Genomic DNA, 19037 nt, shown 5'->3' with positions numbered 1-19037 from the left:
CTACAGGGACTTCCTTGGTGGCGCAGTGGTTGAGAATCTGCCTGCCAATGCAGGGGACACGGGTTCAAGCCCTGGTCTGGGAAGATCCCACATGCTGCGGAGCAACTAAGCCCACGAGCCACAACTACTGAGCCTACGCGTCTGGAACCTGTGCTCCGCAACAAGAGAGGCCATGACAGTGAGAGGCCTGTGCACCGTGATGAAGAGTGGCCCCCGCTCGCCACAACTAGAGAAAGCCCTCGCACAGAAACGACGACCCAACACAGCCATAAATAAATAAATAAATAAATAAATAAATAAAAGAATGAACCTACATTGACACATCATAATCACTCAATGTCCATAGGTTACCTTAGGGTTCACTCTTGGTGTTGTACATTCTGTAGGTTTAGACAAACATATAATGACATGTATCCATCATTATAGTGTCACACAGAGTATTTTCACTGTCCTAAAAATCCTTGTGCTCTGCCTATTCATATCTCCCCTACCCTCACCTAACCCCTGACAACCACTGATCTTTTCACTGTCTCCAAAGTTTTACTCTTTCCAGAATGTCATGTAGGTGGAATCATACAGTATATAGCCTTTTCAGACTGGCTTCTTTTCTTAGTAATATGCACTTAACTTTCCCCCATGTCTTTTCATGGCTTGATAGTTAACTTCTTTTCAGCAATTCCATTGTCTGGATGTACCACAGCTAATTTATCCATTCACCCACTGAAGGACATCTTGGTTGTTTGCAGGTATTGGCAATTGTGAATTAAGCTGCTACAAACATCCATGTGAATGTTTCTAGTTTTTAGACATGTGAAAATTTATTAAGTATAAGGCACTGTGCACTTGATATGGGTTATACACATTTAGTCTTTAATATAATCCTATGAGGTGGGGGTTATTATTAGCCCATTGTACAGATAACGAAGCCACAGATAAGTGGCCACAGAGCTAAAATGTTGGAGCCAGGATTCAAACCCACGCATGTCTGACTCAAAGCCTATCTCTTGCAAACTGCACTGTACTCTCTCTCTTTCCCATGTTAAACTTATGCCATATAACAACAGCTACCATTAAAATGATTATGGCATGAAATACAGACTCTGAATTGAAATAGTTTCCAAACCAAGGATCTTGAAATTAAAGTAAAACCTGGAAGTTCAACATTCATCTTTTATAAGTGAAAGCTTTACTGGATGCTATGAAAAACAGTAACTTCTTGTTTTAGAGAATCATTCATTTAACCAGTATTTGTTGAGCCCCTGCTACTTGCAGGGTGCTATGATAGACACAACAAATGGTGAGGAAGACAAAACTGGCCTCTGCGCTCAGAGAGTCTAGAGGAGGAAGCAGAAAAGCAATTAGGCAACATTCAGAGAATGACTGGGGAGTGAGAGCAGGGTTGGGGAAGGTGCAAAAGTGGAGTCCATTGAAGGCAGTGTGAGCAACAGGGGACATCAGCACACACAGGAGAGAATGTGGCATGTTCTGGGAACAAAGATGGAACTGCTGATGGACGGCCTAACTAAGAAGTGTGGATGAGGATGACAGGGAGTCTTGGCAGGAAGTGAAATACCCTTATATGTTTTTTGGAAAGATCAGTCTAACAATAGACAAAAAAATGGATTAGATAGGGCCAAACTGCCATCAGGAAAGGTGGATGGGTGTTGAATTTAACCAAGAAACTGGTGGAAATTCTAATGTAGTGAGAAGGGATTTAGTAATGTGGGAATTGATTTGACAGCTATTAAGAAGGTATAGCCTTGATAACCGGTAGAAATGCAGAAGAGGCAGTAAGTGTCAAAGATATTGTCCAGATGTGGTTTTTGTATCTTGGTGCCCAAGACAGGGAATCCAAGGGCGAAGCACTCTGTGGGAATGGGGAAGATGGTGTTTAGGGTTGTGTACGTGTGGAGTTAACTCGCGGTTGGGTTTTGGGGTCTGGTGCTTAGTGGAGCAGCCTAGGCTGGAGGTGGAGGTTTTCAAGTAATCAGCTGACATGTGGTGCCTGAAGGCACCTGAAGGCCTGGAACTGAACAGGCTCACTCACGTTGAGCAGAGAAGCAGAGGGACTGTCAGAGCAGCATCATAACATAAGGGGAAGGCAGAGAAGCGACGCCCATAAAGGGTTTTATGAAGGAGCCTCCGGAGTGTAGGAGCAGATTGGAAGAGACACACTCAGGCTTCCTGTAACCAGAATAAGTCCTTATGGAACTGAAAGGACCATCACGCATGGTTGATGGCACTTTCCCACCATCCATTCGCCAACACCAACCCGTCTGCTATGAGACAGGCTCACAGTGACTCCCGCACGCCCGACGGCCCGCACTCTCTGCCCTGCCTCCTGCCGAGGGGAGCTCACTCCGAGGCCTCGGGCTGCTCCACAAGCACCTGCGGACATCTCCCTGGAGACCCTGCCTGAAACCGCACGCCGGCAGAGGAACGCCCGCTCCGGCCCCACTCACCGCGCCCAAGGGAGGGCCCCTCCTTCAGGCCAAGCTCGAAATCGCCCTTCTCATCGTCTCTGCTACTTACTGTCACGCTGCTCTGGATCGGGGGCCCGTCCTCCTCTCCCCTAGCCCGCGCCTGGTCCCCTCCACCTCGGGGGCACTGCTGCCAGCAGCACCGTTGGTGCATCAATCCAATCCTCCTTCCGGCCATGAAACCGGAGCGTCCTCAGCCAATGCCGACACCTCTTCTTCCACCGGCAGGGCGCCCCAGCCAATCAGGGGTAGCCATGCTGCGGCCCGCCGAACGCCGTGGCGACGGGGACGCCGGCCTCGGGTTGCCGTAGCAACCGGAGACGCGCAGGGCCGGGCCGCAGCGCGCGCTGTCGGGTGGGGCTTGAGGGCCTGTTGGCGGCGGTAGCCTCCTCACCCCGACCTCGGGCTGCCTGCCACCCAGGGTTTCCTAAACGCTGTCGGTTTTTCTGGACTCGGTGTGCCAACCTTCAGCGTTTGAAATAAAATGGGTAGGAGAGAAAGCAGCTTCATTTTGGGGTGTTTAATTTCAAGAATTGTTATGAACTAAAAATCAGTTATCTTCCAAAGCAGATACTTAGTTTGAAAAAGATCAACGGTACCTGCTGAATAGCTTTCGTGTAACGTGGAGACAGTTTCAGCGACTCTGGCGTGAAAGTACTAGTGAACTGTGTGGGACACCTGTCACTAGTTCGTTTTGTGGCACTGGGCAAGGCTCTTCACCTTTTGTGAAAGTCTGAAGCTTCTTTTTATTGAAAAAATTTTAATTTTATTAAAGCTTTTTTTAAAAAAATACTCTTTACATTGTGAAGCTTCAAAAAATGAAAAATATTGAGCGTTTATTTTGTGCCAGGGACTGTTCCAAACTCTTTCCTCGTTATTTCACCTACTCTTCACATCATCTGCTTATTTATTTATTTATTTTTGGCTGCGTTGGGTCTTCGTTGCTGTAACCGGGCTTTCTCTAGTTGCAGCGAGCGGGGGCTACTCTTCGTTGCAGTGCACGGGCTTCTCATTGTGGTGGCTTCTCTTGTTGCAGAGCACGGGCTCTGGGCGTGAGGGTTTCAGTAGTTGAGGCACACAGGCTCAGTCGTTGTGGCTCGCGGTCTTGGTTGCTCTGCAGCAGGTGGGATCTTCCTGGACCAGGGCTTAAACCCGTGTCCCCTGCATTGGCAGGCAGAGTCTTATCCACTGCGCCACCAAGGAAGCCCCCATCTGGTTATTTTTCATCCTAGTTTAGAGTTGTAACATGGAGGCCCAACAGGGCAGAGCTGGTAAGTGATGGAGGCAGGGGAGAACCTAGAATTTCAATCCAGAGCCCAGTCTTAACCACCATGCTGTCTGTCCCCCGGACAATTTAATCTAGGACCTACTCAATCCCATCTTAATGTTGCTCCAAGTGCCCACAGGAATGTCAATTAGTGTGGTGATTCAATCTCCCAAAACCTGATTTAAAATGAATACAGTGAATGCTTCCGTGATGTTTCTCTGCTTTGAATAATAATGAAAAGTAGGCCTAATGGAATAACAACACTTAGGTCTGAGTACTTGAAAATACATATTTAAAACGAAAACAGTAAGGTACCATTTTGGAAATACAGAAAGGTGAGATGAAAGTCAAACTCAGGTGAATGGAGCAGAACTAATTATACTTCAGAAAACATAAAACCAGTAGAAATAATGTTACCAATCAAAACACAAAAAGTTGAGGGGGAAGGCAGACTGATGCTGAGTAGAAAAAGTATTCTCTACAGACATTTTAAACATTATGCAGGAGACAAAATTACTCCTCTGAACTTTTCTTCATCAGAATATTGAATGTGCTTCCCACCTTTCTTCTCCTCTCTTAAAATAAAATCTTGCTTTGTCACAGCTTACCCTTCCCCCTCCCCATATCCTCAAGTCCATTCTCTAGTAGGTCTGTGTCTTTATTCCTGTCTTACCCCTAGGTTCTTCATGGACATATATACACTACCAAACGTAAGGTACATATAGCTAGTGGGAAGCAGCCGCATAGCACAGGGAGATCAGCTCGGTGCTTTGTGACCGCCTGGAGGGGTGGGATAGGGAGTGTGGGAGGGAGGGAGACGCAAAAGGGAAGAGATATGGGAACATATGTATATGTATAACTGATTCACTTTGTTATAAAGCAGAAACTAACACACCACTGTAAAGCAATTATACTGCAATAAAGATGTAAAAAATGAAATAAAATAAAATCTTAAACCAATGTTTTGGCCTTCCCTGAATGTAACTGAAAATTGCAGAGATGATTATGAAGCATGGGACACACCGGGCTCTCCAGGAGAGGAGCACCACACCCACCCAGGGCCCACACTGTACTCTGTGAGAAATATACACGACCCCAGAGGGGTCACGCCTGCATCAAGCTCATGGCTGATGTGGTAGGGTCCAAATCTGTAAGACCTAACATCCCCTTCTGGTATTTTTGAATACCCTTTTTACTATCCTGAGGTGAATCCACAGATAATGTAAATTACATACTTCGGAAGTAAAAGAGTGTAACGTGTAACTATAAGGAAGGAATAAAATTAACTTAAATAGGTATTAAAATAAATATTCAGAATCAACAAGAAGAAAAAAATAATTCACCAAATTTCTAAAATACTCCTAGATCACTGGTCTAGGACAAAAAACCAAACAAAAAGAGGGCATTTTTTTTTTTGCGGTACGCAGGCCTCTCACGGTTGTGGCCTCTCCCGTTGTGGAGCATAGGCTCCAGACGCGCAGGCTCAGTGGCCATGGCTCACGGGCCCAGCCGCTTCGTGGCATGTGGGATCTTCCAGGACCGGGGCACAAACCCGTGTCCCCTGCATCGGCAGGCGGACTCTCAACCACTGTGCCACCAGGGAAGCCCCAGACACACTCTTGTGTGGAGGCAGGAGAATGATCTTACAGAACACAGCACAAGGCAGAGCACAATTTGTAGAAAATGCAGAACTTAAATTGAGCTTTGCAAGAATAGCAGAGAAACAGAAAGGAAGGTTTTCCAAACAATAGCAATGTTTTCATTAAAAGCATAGAGGTAGTGAGATAAAGGTCACTGAACTGATACTGGAGAGATCAGATATACCTTAAGCAGCAAGATCAAACAAAAACTAGTGAGAAACTCCCTATTTCCCTTCTTCTCCCCGCCCCCAACCCCCACAAAAATCTCAAAGTTCTGTTGATGGGAATAGTAAATTGACAAATTCATTGTGGGATATCAGAAACTTTACAGTGCAGAAAACACAGGAGGAAATTGTTACATACGTGCCTAATGGAAAACAAACCAAGGCCTGTCATTAGCTATTACTAAAAAAATTTCATAATGAAATTAGCCATTAAAAACAAAAAAGCCTTGAGTCTATGAAAGTTCAGTATTAACATGCTCATTACATATCATGTAATGTGATGTGTGTTTATTACATATCCCATTGCAAAATTCTATTCTAAACAGATGTGTTTTAAAATAGGGAAAATAATGGATCAGCCTATCTTAAAGGGCTTTAATTTCAGTATTTCTTAACTATCAAAAAATCATTGTGAAACACACACTATTTTGTTTCGTCTTCTTTTCTCACTGTTTCCTCTTTTCTGTCTTCTGCTTAGGAAAATTAGGAGGCAGGAAATAAAAATCACTTATTTTTCTCCATCCCCTATCAGGTTCTCATGAGAAAGACATGCAGCTCTTCTAATATCAAAATAAAGACAATATTCAACAACTAATTCAGTAGACTTTTATTGATCTTTCAACTTCAATAACATCTCCAAAAATAGTTTTCTTCTAATATTATGAAACAGATTTGAAAGGCAGGATTATTCACATTATAGACTTGGTAGATACTTGTACTTCATATAGATGAAAAATATCACATCTACATTTTAAATGTTTACTTTGGATTTTATTATAAAAGAAAATATTATCATTGTATAATTATAAAAGTCATAAAAATTAGAACTGTACTGTTATTATACCAAGCTATCAAATACTGTATAAATGAACAATAAAATTCAATTTCTATTTATTTAAATGTAGTAAACATTGGAAGAGAACCCCCCTACAAAAAAAAAAAAGCTCTTAATATGAAAGTAACAAAAGAAAAGCCACAACACAAGAATCAACGCACAAAATTCTGATTAAAAAAACAACTGTTAACAAGTACTCTAAGACAAATGTAGAAGTCAATATATGCTAATTAAATTTTTAAAAATGATCTTTAGACAATTCCATTTCCAACTATGTTTTCCTATTATCGACACTCAAATTACTTTTTGAAAAGTTAGAAAAGAACCCACTTTACATTAAAATTGCCAAATTTTGAAGTATGAACACTATTTTAAATTTTGGATGTCCTTAAACTCTTTAAGTTTACTTTCTAAAAAAATAATTGTTGGACTAAACCAAGACAGTTCACATAGTTCTACTGCATATGATAACAATGATGTGATCTACATAAATAAATTTAAAACATTAAATTATTTAATTTAAACATTTTTGAATTACAATGTTATATTAATGGCTTACACATCCGAAATCTGAGCACTTTAAAACAGGATTCACATGTTACACTGTTGAGCACATTTACAGAACTTATATACATGATACAGTCCTTTAAAAACAGCAAGCTCTGGTGTCATACCTCTGTTTCGGAAACCATTTTCCTTTTTACAGAATTTTGAACCTGCTTTTGCAAAAGTTATAAAGCTATTATATATATACATAAACTTTAGGTATATGGAAGAAACTTTTTTTTAGATGGAGAAAACGAAAGTAATTTTGAGTGGTAAAGAAATCTGCTTTATAAATACATGCGTTAGCACATAAAAAATTCTGTCCTACACATTTTATATGCTTGGCAAATATGAACAATGATATGCCACAGCTTTTTTAAACAACTTGAGAGATTTATGATTGACAACATCATTCACACAAGCATACTCACATATATAACACTCATTAGAAAGATCGTGTGCCTCACTTCGTATATCTAATATCATTAGAGAATATATAGCATCATCCTTTTATCATAAGGAAGTTTTTAGTTCATTGTCTTCTCAAAAGCGGCAATTTTAGAGTGAAATAGCATTCAAGTGAAAGTGAATTTCAGATGGTCAACATGAGGATGTATTACAGTCCTTGTAAACAGATGTCTATAAATAAATAAAATAGGTGGAGGAAAGAATATCCTGAGGTGGCCCTGCGGCCAGGGTACTCAGTAGCACTGAGCTCCATCCTGGAAACCAAGGCATCTGAAAAAGTGCAGGGCTGTTTATATGAATTTATTTTATAAATGGAATATGCACAGGTTTAATTCTTTTTCACCTTGAGGTAAATCAGTACATAGCAATTACTACTGCTCATCTATACCTGTTTAAGGCAACATTTAAAAAGCAATATATGTAGTAAATTACATTTTTCACTGTTTTTCAAAGAATGCTATCCATGATTGTTATTTTTCAAAAATAGTGGAAAAATATCATAACCACATAAACAAGCTATTAAACATGAGTTACCTTTGCTTTTCAATGAAGTAGTCAATCAGATCATTTTGTAAGTCAAGTAGTCAAAAGAAAGTAGAAACTACTAACAATTAGAAACATAGTAAAAACACTGAGTGCAAAGCATTTTGCACGTCATGGTTTTTCTGGCACTGGACAACCAGTATTCATAAATAAAATCACATAAACACTATGATCCCAGGTAGATTTCAGTTCAAATTTTAAAATTACTTCCCGTAAGAAAGCACATTTGTTAACCCTGTGACATCCAGACACTAGGGAATGGTGTAAGGAAATCCTCTTGTTCAGGTTCATCGGGGAGATACAAAATCATAGCAGCAAATACTGGGGTCTTTGGAAATGATTCTGCTGCTATGAATAAAAAGGAATCACTTCAATGGAAGCTCATAAACAGTAACAAGCACCGTGGGTAATACTCTCTCATCAAGTGCTGACAGCATCTCTCTTCTTTAGGCAGTACCAAATGGTGCCAGCTACATTTTCTAAAGAAAATCAGCTACATTTCCAACCTCCCATATGAGGCAGAAGTTGAATCCATTATTTTAACTAGAATTGGATCACATGGTCTTAGATGTGGAAATTTTATTAGTTAAGTAGTTTAGAATGGATTGCTAGAATTGCTAAAATATCAGCTTTTGGCATTGCTCATGATCTGTAAGATCAATTCTTCTTACTTTTGTACTTTAATTAAAAATGATTAAAGGAAGCATCGGAATTCCATTAAAATTTTCATCCTAACATTCATGTTATTATTTTCGATATTTCAGTGGCTTCTCAATACTCATTTGGTTTTTAGAAATCATCCTCTTGCCAAATCAGTTTCACAACCCCATTCATCCAGTCCTACAGGCTTAACAAGAACAACATTTATTTATTTCATATGGAGGTAAAAGTATATAAAAGATGACTAAAAAGATTTGCTAGAAGTTAAAAAGACAGCTTGGAAAAGCAAAATCTAAATAAAACATACAAACACAAACTAGGAAGAATGTCATCAATCTGAGCTATACATAATAGGTCTAAATTTCTTTTAAAATACAAATATGGCAGTGCTTTATATCAAAGATGTAAAATCTATCAACTGCTCTCAGATAATAAACCATAAATGCAAGTGAGCACCAACTATTTATATTAACAATTTACTCTATATGTTACCTTTTCAAATGTTTATATAATATTTAAGCATCATACCAATTAAAATAAATAAAATATTTTAAAATGAAATCTATTAAATATTACCTATACAACAGAAAGAACAACGTAAACGGAAAATGAAAGGTAATTCGTAATAAAGTAATACTGATCTTAAACCCACTTAAGAGAATTCTGACTCCTGATTATTTAATCATACTACTTATAATAGAAAAATAATCAAGAACTTGAACCTGATACAAACTAAACCACATTTTAAGTAAAGGACAGCAAAGGCAGAGAAGAGTGGGCATTTGGGGCTCTAATAGACTACTAGGATTCAGAAAAAAATTTCTACAAAGGCAACAAAATTTAACTATCATAAATTGGTATTTTATAGCTTTTAAAATTCAAAAACTAATGAGTGGTATGGGAGTTAAATTATAAAATCACCTGCAATTATACTTGTTTATTAGAATGGAGACCTAGATGCGGAGGTTTTAAAGTTTAAAATAAATTTCAAAAACATAAAGGTCAAAATTATAGTTCTTATCTAGAAAGTTTCCACTGTTCTAACTTTATAGCGAAAAAGTTCCCATCACCTGTGAAACATGATGGACATGCATGTAATGCAACACACACACAGCAGCCAGGATACGGCCCCATCTGTGCCCCAGCACTGGCAGAGACGCCCTGTTCTTCCCACAAAGCATTAGCAGAAAGGAAGTAATATGGGAACATTTCTAGCAACTCAATGAAAAAATTTAAATACATATCACTGAAGGTTGGTATGGACTGCCACTGATGAACAAATAGATTTAAAGAAAAGTAGATTGAATGCATTTCCCCACATTTTTCTATTGCAGAACAGAAAAAAATTTTCCAACAGAAAAATAAATATTTGACTAGTAAGAATCATGTACCTCACTTCTAAGAGACCATTTCATTATATACACAGTCTCCATGGTGCTCCTAACAAACTTCAGACACTACTTCAAAAAACCCCATAGTCATGCATAAATGGCATGACATACAATATTGTTATATATAGTGACATGAAATATTATATATACATACATATATATGTATATATATCTATAAATAATTCCTCTTGGTTCAATTCTATAATGAAGTTTCAGCATCCATGTATTTCTTTGTTGGTTCATCTTCAAAACTTATTTTCACACTTACAGGTTTTTCAGGGCTATTTAAAACAAAGAATGAGAATAAATAATTTTGAAATGGCTAAATATTACATTCAAACATGGCCAACAGTAAATATCCATAAGAGCCTTTTGAGACAACTATTAATACCATAAACATACAACTTGCTATTTCTATCTTACTGCTTTCTTTTCATATCAGTAAACTTAACTGGAAAGGCAAATATTAAAAAGTCTTAGTTTTTTAAAGATATTTTTGCCACTAAATTTCACATTTTTCTTACAACTGAAGAGGAGCTCCTTAAAATTGGTCAGTGTAAGATGACTGTGCTTGACAATAGTTTTACTTTATATATGAACAGTTGTAGCATTTGATTTTTATTTTACTGACAAATTCATTAAAAATTAATCTTTGTCAATATAAATAAGCATCAAATAATTTCCTGCAAAATGTAACAAATCTTATCTCCCCAAATTTGGTTCATAAATACAAGATCAAAATACAATTCTACATTTTCAAGTTAATATCAAATACAATGATTCCATGTATATGGATTTAACTGATTAACTGATTTGATTTAATTGTAACATGAATATCTGGGCTTTGAAAATTTTGCAAAAGATAGAAACACGCTATGGTTTGCTGCCTTCTCCAGACAAAACTGAAGGAAGATAACCCAAACATTTTTCTGTTCAACAATGTAACAAAACATTCCCTTTCTTCCCATGTGATTTTGAATTGAGGGGCAACCTGAATGAAAGGCAGAAGTATAAAAGACAAAATAATACTACTCTAAGGTCTTTCTATTTATCCTAACTATACTAACATTCTGGGCCAGGGGTGCTGACAAGGTGCGAAAAGTTACTAAGAGTAAAAAGAGTATCTAGTGAAATTCTGGCTGCATGAAATAATCCAAAATGACAAAAAGTTTAACTTAAAAACTTTTGAGATCAAAGATAGAAGTGAAGTAAACAGTCTACATTAGAGAATTAAAACTCAAGAAATGATGAGAGAAAAGCCAAAAGAGTTGATAACTGAGATTAAGTAGGAGCAAGGTTCTAAAAGCAGGTAGGGAAAGATATCTTGGGAGAAAAACTTAATCAATCATTATCAAGACAGTTGCCAGAAAGACAATAACGAAGCAGAAATAGCTATGTGATTGCTTGCCTGGAAAAGTTTTAATTTTTGACACCCAAGCAGAATATACTGACACCCAACACAGCATCTGGCACAAAGTGAACACCAAAAAAAAAACTTTGTTGACTATGAATGACTGAGTACTCTACAGGATAATACCTAATTTCTCCAGAGACCTAAGGGATCAACGTACTAATGATTATCAAGCCAGAATTCCTGAGGTTTAGGTCTTGAAGTGAGTGGGAAAGAAAGAAAAAAGGGTTATTACATAACAAGAGATATAAGCAAGGGGTTATGAAACAGTTGTGTAATACATGGTCCATTATAAAACTGAATGGCCTTTACTCCCATGGATTAAATTTCTTACAAATATCTTCTAGGAAAATGTTTACCTCGTCAGAAGAAATAGTAGGCTGAAACAAAGCAAAACAAAAGAAAGCCTTTTTTTTTTGGACCATCAGAAAGCATGATTGAGGTAGTATTCTATTTTAGTATTCAATCCCTAGTAATTATCTTTCTTTATATGGCTTCTGATCTTTTATATATTTATTCCTTATGTATATATTCATTTTTATTACAAAACAATTCTTTTTTGAAATAGGCAACTATAAATTTAAAAAATAACAGAACAATCAGCACCTATATCTGCTTCCAGTATACATGAAATGATGGACAGATGAAAGGAAGAAGGAAGAATAAGAGGAAGAAAAAAAGGTTGGTTTTGTTAAGTTAAGACAATGGTTTTCCTGAATAGCTATCCATAAGTAAACTGAAAGTTGGCTATAGTTAGAAAATGCATAAATCATTACAGCTACCTCGTGTTAGATCTGGTTACTTTGGCATTCTCAGTATTCATGGACAGTGCCTTCCACTGTGCAGTTTTGGCCATTTCATCTGATATGTTAACAACTGAGGGATCAACACTGAAGAACAAATACACTTTCTGGTTAGTATTCAGTACTTGCAAAAGCATTAATAGTCATTCCTATTATCTATATCATATTTGCTTGCATCAACTTAAAATTGAGAAAATTCTTTGTCATGCACTTAAACCAAGATCTAGCAAGATAGCAGTATTTTGGAGTTCTATTATAAAGGTCTAAAGGGGAATTGCATCTTTCTTTATAATCAAAACTAGCAATGAGACTAATTAAATTGGCAATGATGCCCAAAGGTGATTATCTTGGCTATAAGTATACTATTGAAATAACATAAAAGAATATATTAATGTGCTTATAAATATAAAAAGTGATACAGCCTCAAGTCAGTTAGAAAACTTTTATAATCTGCACAAATTTCAATTGCAGCAAACAACTATCCAAAGTATGTAAAGAAAAATTACAATTAGGATTTAAAAAAATTTTTTTCATAGCTTTTATTTATTTATTTTTTGTGGTACGTGGGCCTCTCACTGTTGTGGCCTCTCCAGTTGTGGAGCACAGGCTCCGGACACGCAGGCTCAGTGGCCATGGCTCACGGGCCCAGCCGCTCCACGGCATGTGGGATCTTCTTGGACCGGGGCACGAACCTGTGTCCCCTGCATCGGCAGGCGGACTCTCAACCACTGCGCCACCAGGGAAGCCCTTTTTCATAGCTTTTAAAAATCATTAAAAAGAATTCTGGGAAATGGGACACTTTAAAATTAGAAATTAAAATACTTCAACAGATAACACACAAAAAAGGTTTATAAGTACTGCTTTTAGCTGGTATTACCATATCAGTAATATTTTTAGTATGAAGGTGTTACTATATAAAATTTATCAAAATCCAAATACTGTCCTTTCATTATAAGAAACAAATGTAACCATTCCATGTCTCTGTGAAATATTGCAAAAATTACCTCAAGACCCCAAATCCAATAATGAAGATATCCATAATAATTTTGGGCTCAAGGTTGTCAGTTTGGACATGAAAGTACTAGGAAGTTAACAGGAATATATTTGCTAGTCCTTTTTCTTCACCAAAAGGAAAACATTTCATGCAAACAAGCGACAAATACAAATGTCAAATGAGATGTTAAATTAACAATGTGCTAGCAGCCAGGTTATAAATGACTAAAGAGCAGTCACCTGTTCACACTTTAAATCTCATGTCGTTTATGATGTAAGACTGCAGTAAAGAGTGAAGCGGCCACTGGAGACTCTCTAGGAATGGCTGCTTCACTAAGTGAAGTTTTTAAAAGTGCACAAATTTGGACACCCAAATTCACCATGGCAGAGCCATCCAACTTGAAACCCTGTCTACCCCAAGAAAACGTTTTTTTGCTCAGTTGCCAACTTCAAATAACTGAAGAGAGAAGTTCTTGAAGCACTTTCTAGCTTCTAAATGATCTTCTCTAAGAACTTTCCCGTTAGTAGAAATTGAGACCTTTTTTGAAGAAAGTATACATTTTGTTTTTCCCCAAAATAAAACTAGATGGGAAAAATTTTGTCTACATTAAATAAATTATTTTCATATTTTATAGGACTTTATGGTTTCCAGATGCTTTCATGTTATCTCACTCCATTTTCATGGCAAGTAATTCAAAACTACTTAAGATTTAAAATTCTGGCAAATAAACAGGTCAGTCAGTTCCTGGCATTCTGGATGTTCAAGTTTTAATCCAAATGACATTAATCATGGTTCACACGTCATCATTTAAAAGACAAAAGTAAATATACATATACTCATTCTTTTTGTTAAATATTTGACAGTGTAAGCATGGACTCCATTTAAATTTGTCAAGATCCATGTGTAATCACAGTGAGAAAGAGATAATGCAGGACCTGCAGAAATTAAGTGGCAAACAATCTCAGCAAACTGGTGAGTCACCAGTAACTATCACGGCAGTTCCTATACACTTATTAGCAACAAAGTCAATACATTAATTCATTTAACAAACATTTACAGAATCTAGAGAAGCAGAGCACTCTATTTGGATATATCAAAATGTCTATACCTGGCATTTAATTTTAGGTATATACAAATTTGAGGGAAAATCATGAAAGGTGACAAAGAATAATACCAATGATACAAGTTAATACCAATGACAAAAGAGAAAAATTACTTGTGAATTCATTTATCAAAACTAATCAACATGTACAAGTCCAAATGCGCCCTTATAAAAACTATAAACATAAGTTAAAAATGAAAAAAGGTTGAAGCAAGATAATTAAATATCAACAAACATTTTCCATTAACTGGTCAAGGAAGGAACCTATATATATTCTAAAACTGACTTTTCTTCTATAAATGGCCAGTCATAAATAGAATAAATGTGTAGAAGAATCAGGTGTACATAAATAATAGAGGTTTTTAATCTACAAAAAAGCTTACATCTCCCAACCTCTGTACTTAGTTCTTAGATTCAAATATAAATCGCCAAAATCATACATGATAAACTATATATGAAACTTAATTTTTCCCTAGTATGACCCGTCACTGCCAATGCTCAAATCACACCTTTGGAAACCGCAGGAGAGTTCTAGGGCCTCTAAACATAGTCACATTGTCACAGGTTATCAAAAAATGGATTAAAAATGTTTATTTTCCAGCATACACCAACCCCAGTCATAATGAAAGGCAGAAAAAAAAAAGCTGTACTACTGAGAGAATGGGAATATTCTAAGACTGATTTTAAACTTCACTGAAACAGAAGGAGTGATGAACGACAAGACAATCTCTGCTTGGCATGGATGCCAAGGTCTCCTTCACTCCTTCCTACAAGTGAGAAGGGGGATGAGCCAGTGACTTTCTTTTCCACCTACAGGAAGCCCTCCTTTAGCCCACATGTCAGATGCAGTGTTTGTCATCTTTTAAAAAACAGGTAACACGACTTTAAAGAAACATTGCATGGCTTATTCATGCATCTGACATGTAAATGAAGCACATTTTAAAGGATGAAGCTGCATCTCACCTGTATTTTAGCGCCTTAACTGGAATCTGCAAGAGGCTTCCCCCTTCAAATGAAAGATGCACAGTATCTTCACCAGCTTGAAGCATTCTCTCAGCTTCCTTTAAAGCACATACATGAAGAGATTACTTTTCCCAGAATATTTCCAGGAGGACCAATTAATATATTAATATCTTAAAGAATCAGAAAACCAAACTGACATTATTTAATCTGCCATGACTGAAAATTTTACCATGAACACATACTTGTAGCACAAGCTGAAAACCACTTGTAAAGATTAATTTTAAGAGGTTGTAACTTTCACCTCTGTAAGTTAGTCACTGATACTGTTTAAATATCAATTTAGCTACATAAATTTTATTATCAACTATGACACAGGCATACAATGAGCGACAAAATTTTGTGAAACCTCATAACTCTCATTATAATATAAGCAAAACCTCACTTGGATAAGGCAGGGTTTCTCAATCTCAGCAATACTGACATTTAGAGCCAAACAATTGTCTGGGAGGCAGTCCTGTGTATGCAGGATGTTCAGCAGGCCACTAGATGCCAGTAGCAGCCCCTTTTTGACCATCAGAAAGTCGCCCCAGGTTGAGAACACCTTAGCTATGAAACAGCCAAAATCATGACACAATTATAATGGGGAGGGGTGGTCAGTACAGGAAAGACAGAAAGAGCATTCTCTCCTCTGTCTTACTGATAGAAATCCCACTACTTGGGGGTGGCGATGCACCCAGTTTTAACAAAAATAATAAAAGATAAAAAAATAAAACCTAAACTAAATTTCCCAGCACTCCTTGCAACTCAGTGTGGTGCCAGTGGAAATTCCTGGATGCCATTTCTGGAGGGCAGGGTGGAGATATCCACGGTCTACCTCCTGCTGTCTCTGATGCTGACATGATAGCTCAAACTCAGCAGCCCTTCTGACCCATCAGGGGATTCTGAGGATGAAAAGTCTATGCCGAGCTGGGAGAAAAGCAGCAGAGTTCCTGATAACTTTGTGGAGCCATCACACCAGATCACCTACTTTCAAGATTCCTTTTATAGGAGAAAATAAGCTCTTGTGTTTAAGCCAGCTTTACTTTTGTTTTGTGATATGCAAATAACCTTATTCTCCCTGATACAGGAATAAGCAAGCAATTTTACCTAAGTATTTTATAAATAGATTATACTCTATTTGAAAAATCATCAAGTTCATAAACATTTACATACATATATAGCTTTGAAGGAAACAAAGCTCTTAAAAATTTTGGAGACTCAATTCAAATGTTTTAATTAGTGTCCTAATTAAAAAGTCAAAATTTTTGTTGAAAAGTAAATACACAACCAGTAATTTTGCCATAAATCAGCACTGAAAAATCAATCGAAACCATGAAAAAATGCCAACAAGCCCTAAATGCATTTGTCTGCAAAACTTTAGTAAATGCTTTTCCATAAATACTATGCAGTAAGTTATAAATTATGCTGATTTCCCTCAAAAATTAGAAAAAAACCCCAGCAATTCTGAGATCTATTTAAATAGGACCACAACTTTAAAAAATGTATATCTTCTTATCTTTGATTTTCAAACAATATTCTGAATGGGAAAATTAAGTGAGGCACTAAAATCAACAAAATCACCTATGCTACATACTCAAGTGTTTTATTTGTCCTTCTTACTAGGTTATAATATTGAGCTGGTTACTTAAGAAAAATCAAATTCAGAAAAGAGTATTTATGTAAATCTCAGTATACAAATCAACTAAGGGTACATAATATTGAATATAAAGACTAAAGTTTTACTATACTTTCTGTAAAAAGATATTTACTTAAAGTCCTTTTTGTCCTTACACTGGGTTGGCCAAAAAGTTCATTTCCATAAGATGTTACGGAAAAACCCAAACAAGCTTTTTGGCCAACCCAATATATGCCAGATTATTAAAATGCTGTTAAAATTAAAATGTATGCTAAATGTACTTATGTACATTTAACATAAATGTACATAAAGGCAAGGGATAAAGGCAAGTTGGTAAAATGGGTAAGAGCCTGTGTTTAGGACAAACTACCTACTAACCTCTCTCTCTCTCTCTCTCTCTCTGTTTCCTCATTTGTAAAGTGGGGATAATAAAAGTACCTACACTTTATAATAATAAGGTTCTTAGGAGGACTAAAGGAGTTGATTCCATCAAAGTGACTATAATAGTGCTTGCTACTTGGTACAAAATATTAAAAAATAAGTGAACAGTGTATATTTAAAATTCTTTTTTTACCTCTTTCTCTTTTTTCTTTTTGTCGTCTTCCTTCTTTTTCTTACTTTCTGGCATGAGATCATCAAGCCAACTAAGCTCTCTCTTTGTGAAACACAGATCCATGAGTTTGCGTACAAAGACTAATGCAAGAACCTTTAAAAAGTGATGGAGAGAATATTAAGTAACATCTAAAAATATGCAAATTATATCACTTGGAGAAAAAGTATTTATTAAATCGTAAATTGAAAAGTACTTCACATATTTTATTTTAAAATGACTTCATACACCATCATTTTTGTTTGTTTGTTTTTGTTTTTACGTGGGCCTCTCACTGTTGTGGCCTCTCCCGTTGCGGAGCACAGGCTCTGGACGCGCAGGCTCAGCGGCCATGGCTCACCGGCCCAGCCGCTCCGCGGCATGTGGGATCTTCCCGGACCGGGGCACGAACCCGTGTCCCCTGCATCGGCAGGCGGACTCTCAACCACTGCGCCACCAGGGAAGCCCCATACACCATCTTATTTCAAAGAAACTGAGTCACCTATTTATCTTTTTCAACTTTCTGCTCAAAGACATAAAGGAAATGAGATTTTTAGCCTTTTCCTATATAAATCCCTTGAACTCTGCATAAAACTATAAAGCAGATTAACCATGATGAGTGTCTTCACAAACATGATTATTAATTTTTATGATTACTTTACATTATGTACATTATTTAAAAGTAGATATAATTTTTAAAAATCTCTTCAGCAATGCATTAGAGAACCCATTTTCCAGCATTAGGTTTTAACTTTCAAATTATATTAGTGAAAAAGACACGTTATTCTTTAATTTGCTTTCCTTTAACTGCTGCTAAGGTTGAAGATGTTTTCAAATGTTCACTGGACATTTGGATTTCCTCTTCTGTTTTTGTTTTTTACTTAATTTAAAAAAATTCTTATTTTATATTGGAGTATAGTTGATTCACAATGTTGTGTTAGTTTCAGGTGTACAGCAAAGTGATGCAGTTATACTTATACATGTACCTATATTCTTTTTCAGATTCTTCTCCCATAGAGGTTATTACAGAATATTGAGTAGAGTTCCCTGTGCTATACAATAGGTCCTTGTGGATTACCTTTTATATGTACAATAGTAGTGTGTATATGTTAATCCCAAACTCCTAATATGTCCCTCCCCACCACCTTTCCCCTTTGGTAACCGTATGTTTGTTTTCTATGTCTGTGAGTCTGTTTCTGTTTTGTAAAGAAGTTCCTTTGTATCTTTTTTTTTTAGATTCCATATATAAGTGATATCATATGATATTTGACTTTCTCTGTCTGACTTACTTCACTTAGTATGATAATCTCTGGGTCCAACCATGTTGCTACAAATGGCATTATTTCATTCTTTTTTATGGCTGAGTGACATTCCATTGTATATATAAATACCACATCATCTTTATCCATTCATCTGTTGATGGACATTTAGGTTGCTTCCATGTCT

The 19037-nt window shown here is 36.9% G+C and overlaps 1 protein-coding gene across 4 annotated transcripts in view; it reads right to left on the bottom strand.

The window, feature by feature from the left end:
- Positions 1-9412: 9412 nt before the first annotated feature.
- The window catches only part of SLC4A7 (solute carrier family 4 member 7), a 121893-nt gene continuing 112268 nt past the window's right edge, over positions 9413-19037 (bottom strand). For 2 of the 4 annotated variants that reach the window (XM_082848832.1, XM_082848834.1), the window contains 4 exons: positions 17577-17708; positions 15328-15425; positions 12248-12355; positions 9413-10335 (listed from right to left, as the gene is read on the bottom strand). In XM_082848832.1, coding sequence (XP_082704958.1) covers positions 10254-10335; positions 12248-12355; positions 15328-15425; positions 17577-17708 — 420 coding nt within the window. In that variant the 3' untranslated portion in view covers positions 9413-10253. The remainder of the gene's footprint in view (positions 10336-12247; positions 12356-15327; positions 15426-17576; positions 17709-19037) is intronic. The other 2 variants (XM_082848833.1, XM_082848835.1) reach the window with 1 other exon arrangement.

This window comes from Leucopleurus acutus, assembly GCF_964270905.1.
Source record: "Leucopleurus acutus genome assembly, chromosome: 10".
Lineage (NCBI taxonomy): Eukaryota > Metazoa > Chordata > Mammalia > Artiodactyla > Delphinidae > Leucopleurus > Leucopleurus acutus.
Note: the sequence above shows the minus strand (reverse complement) of the source record. Positions and strands in the feature narration are given on the sequence as shown.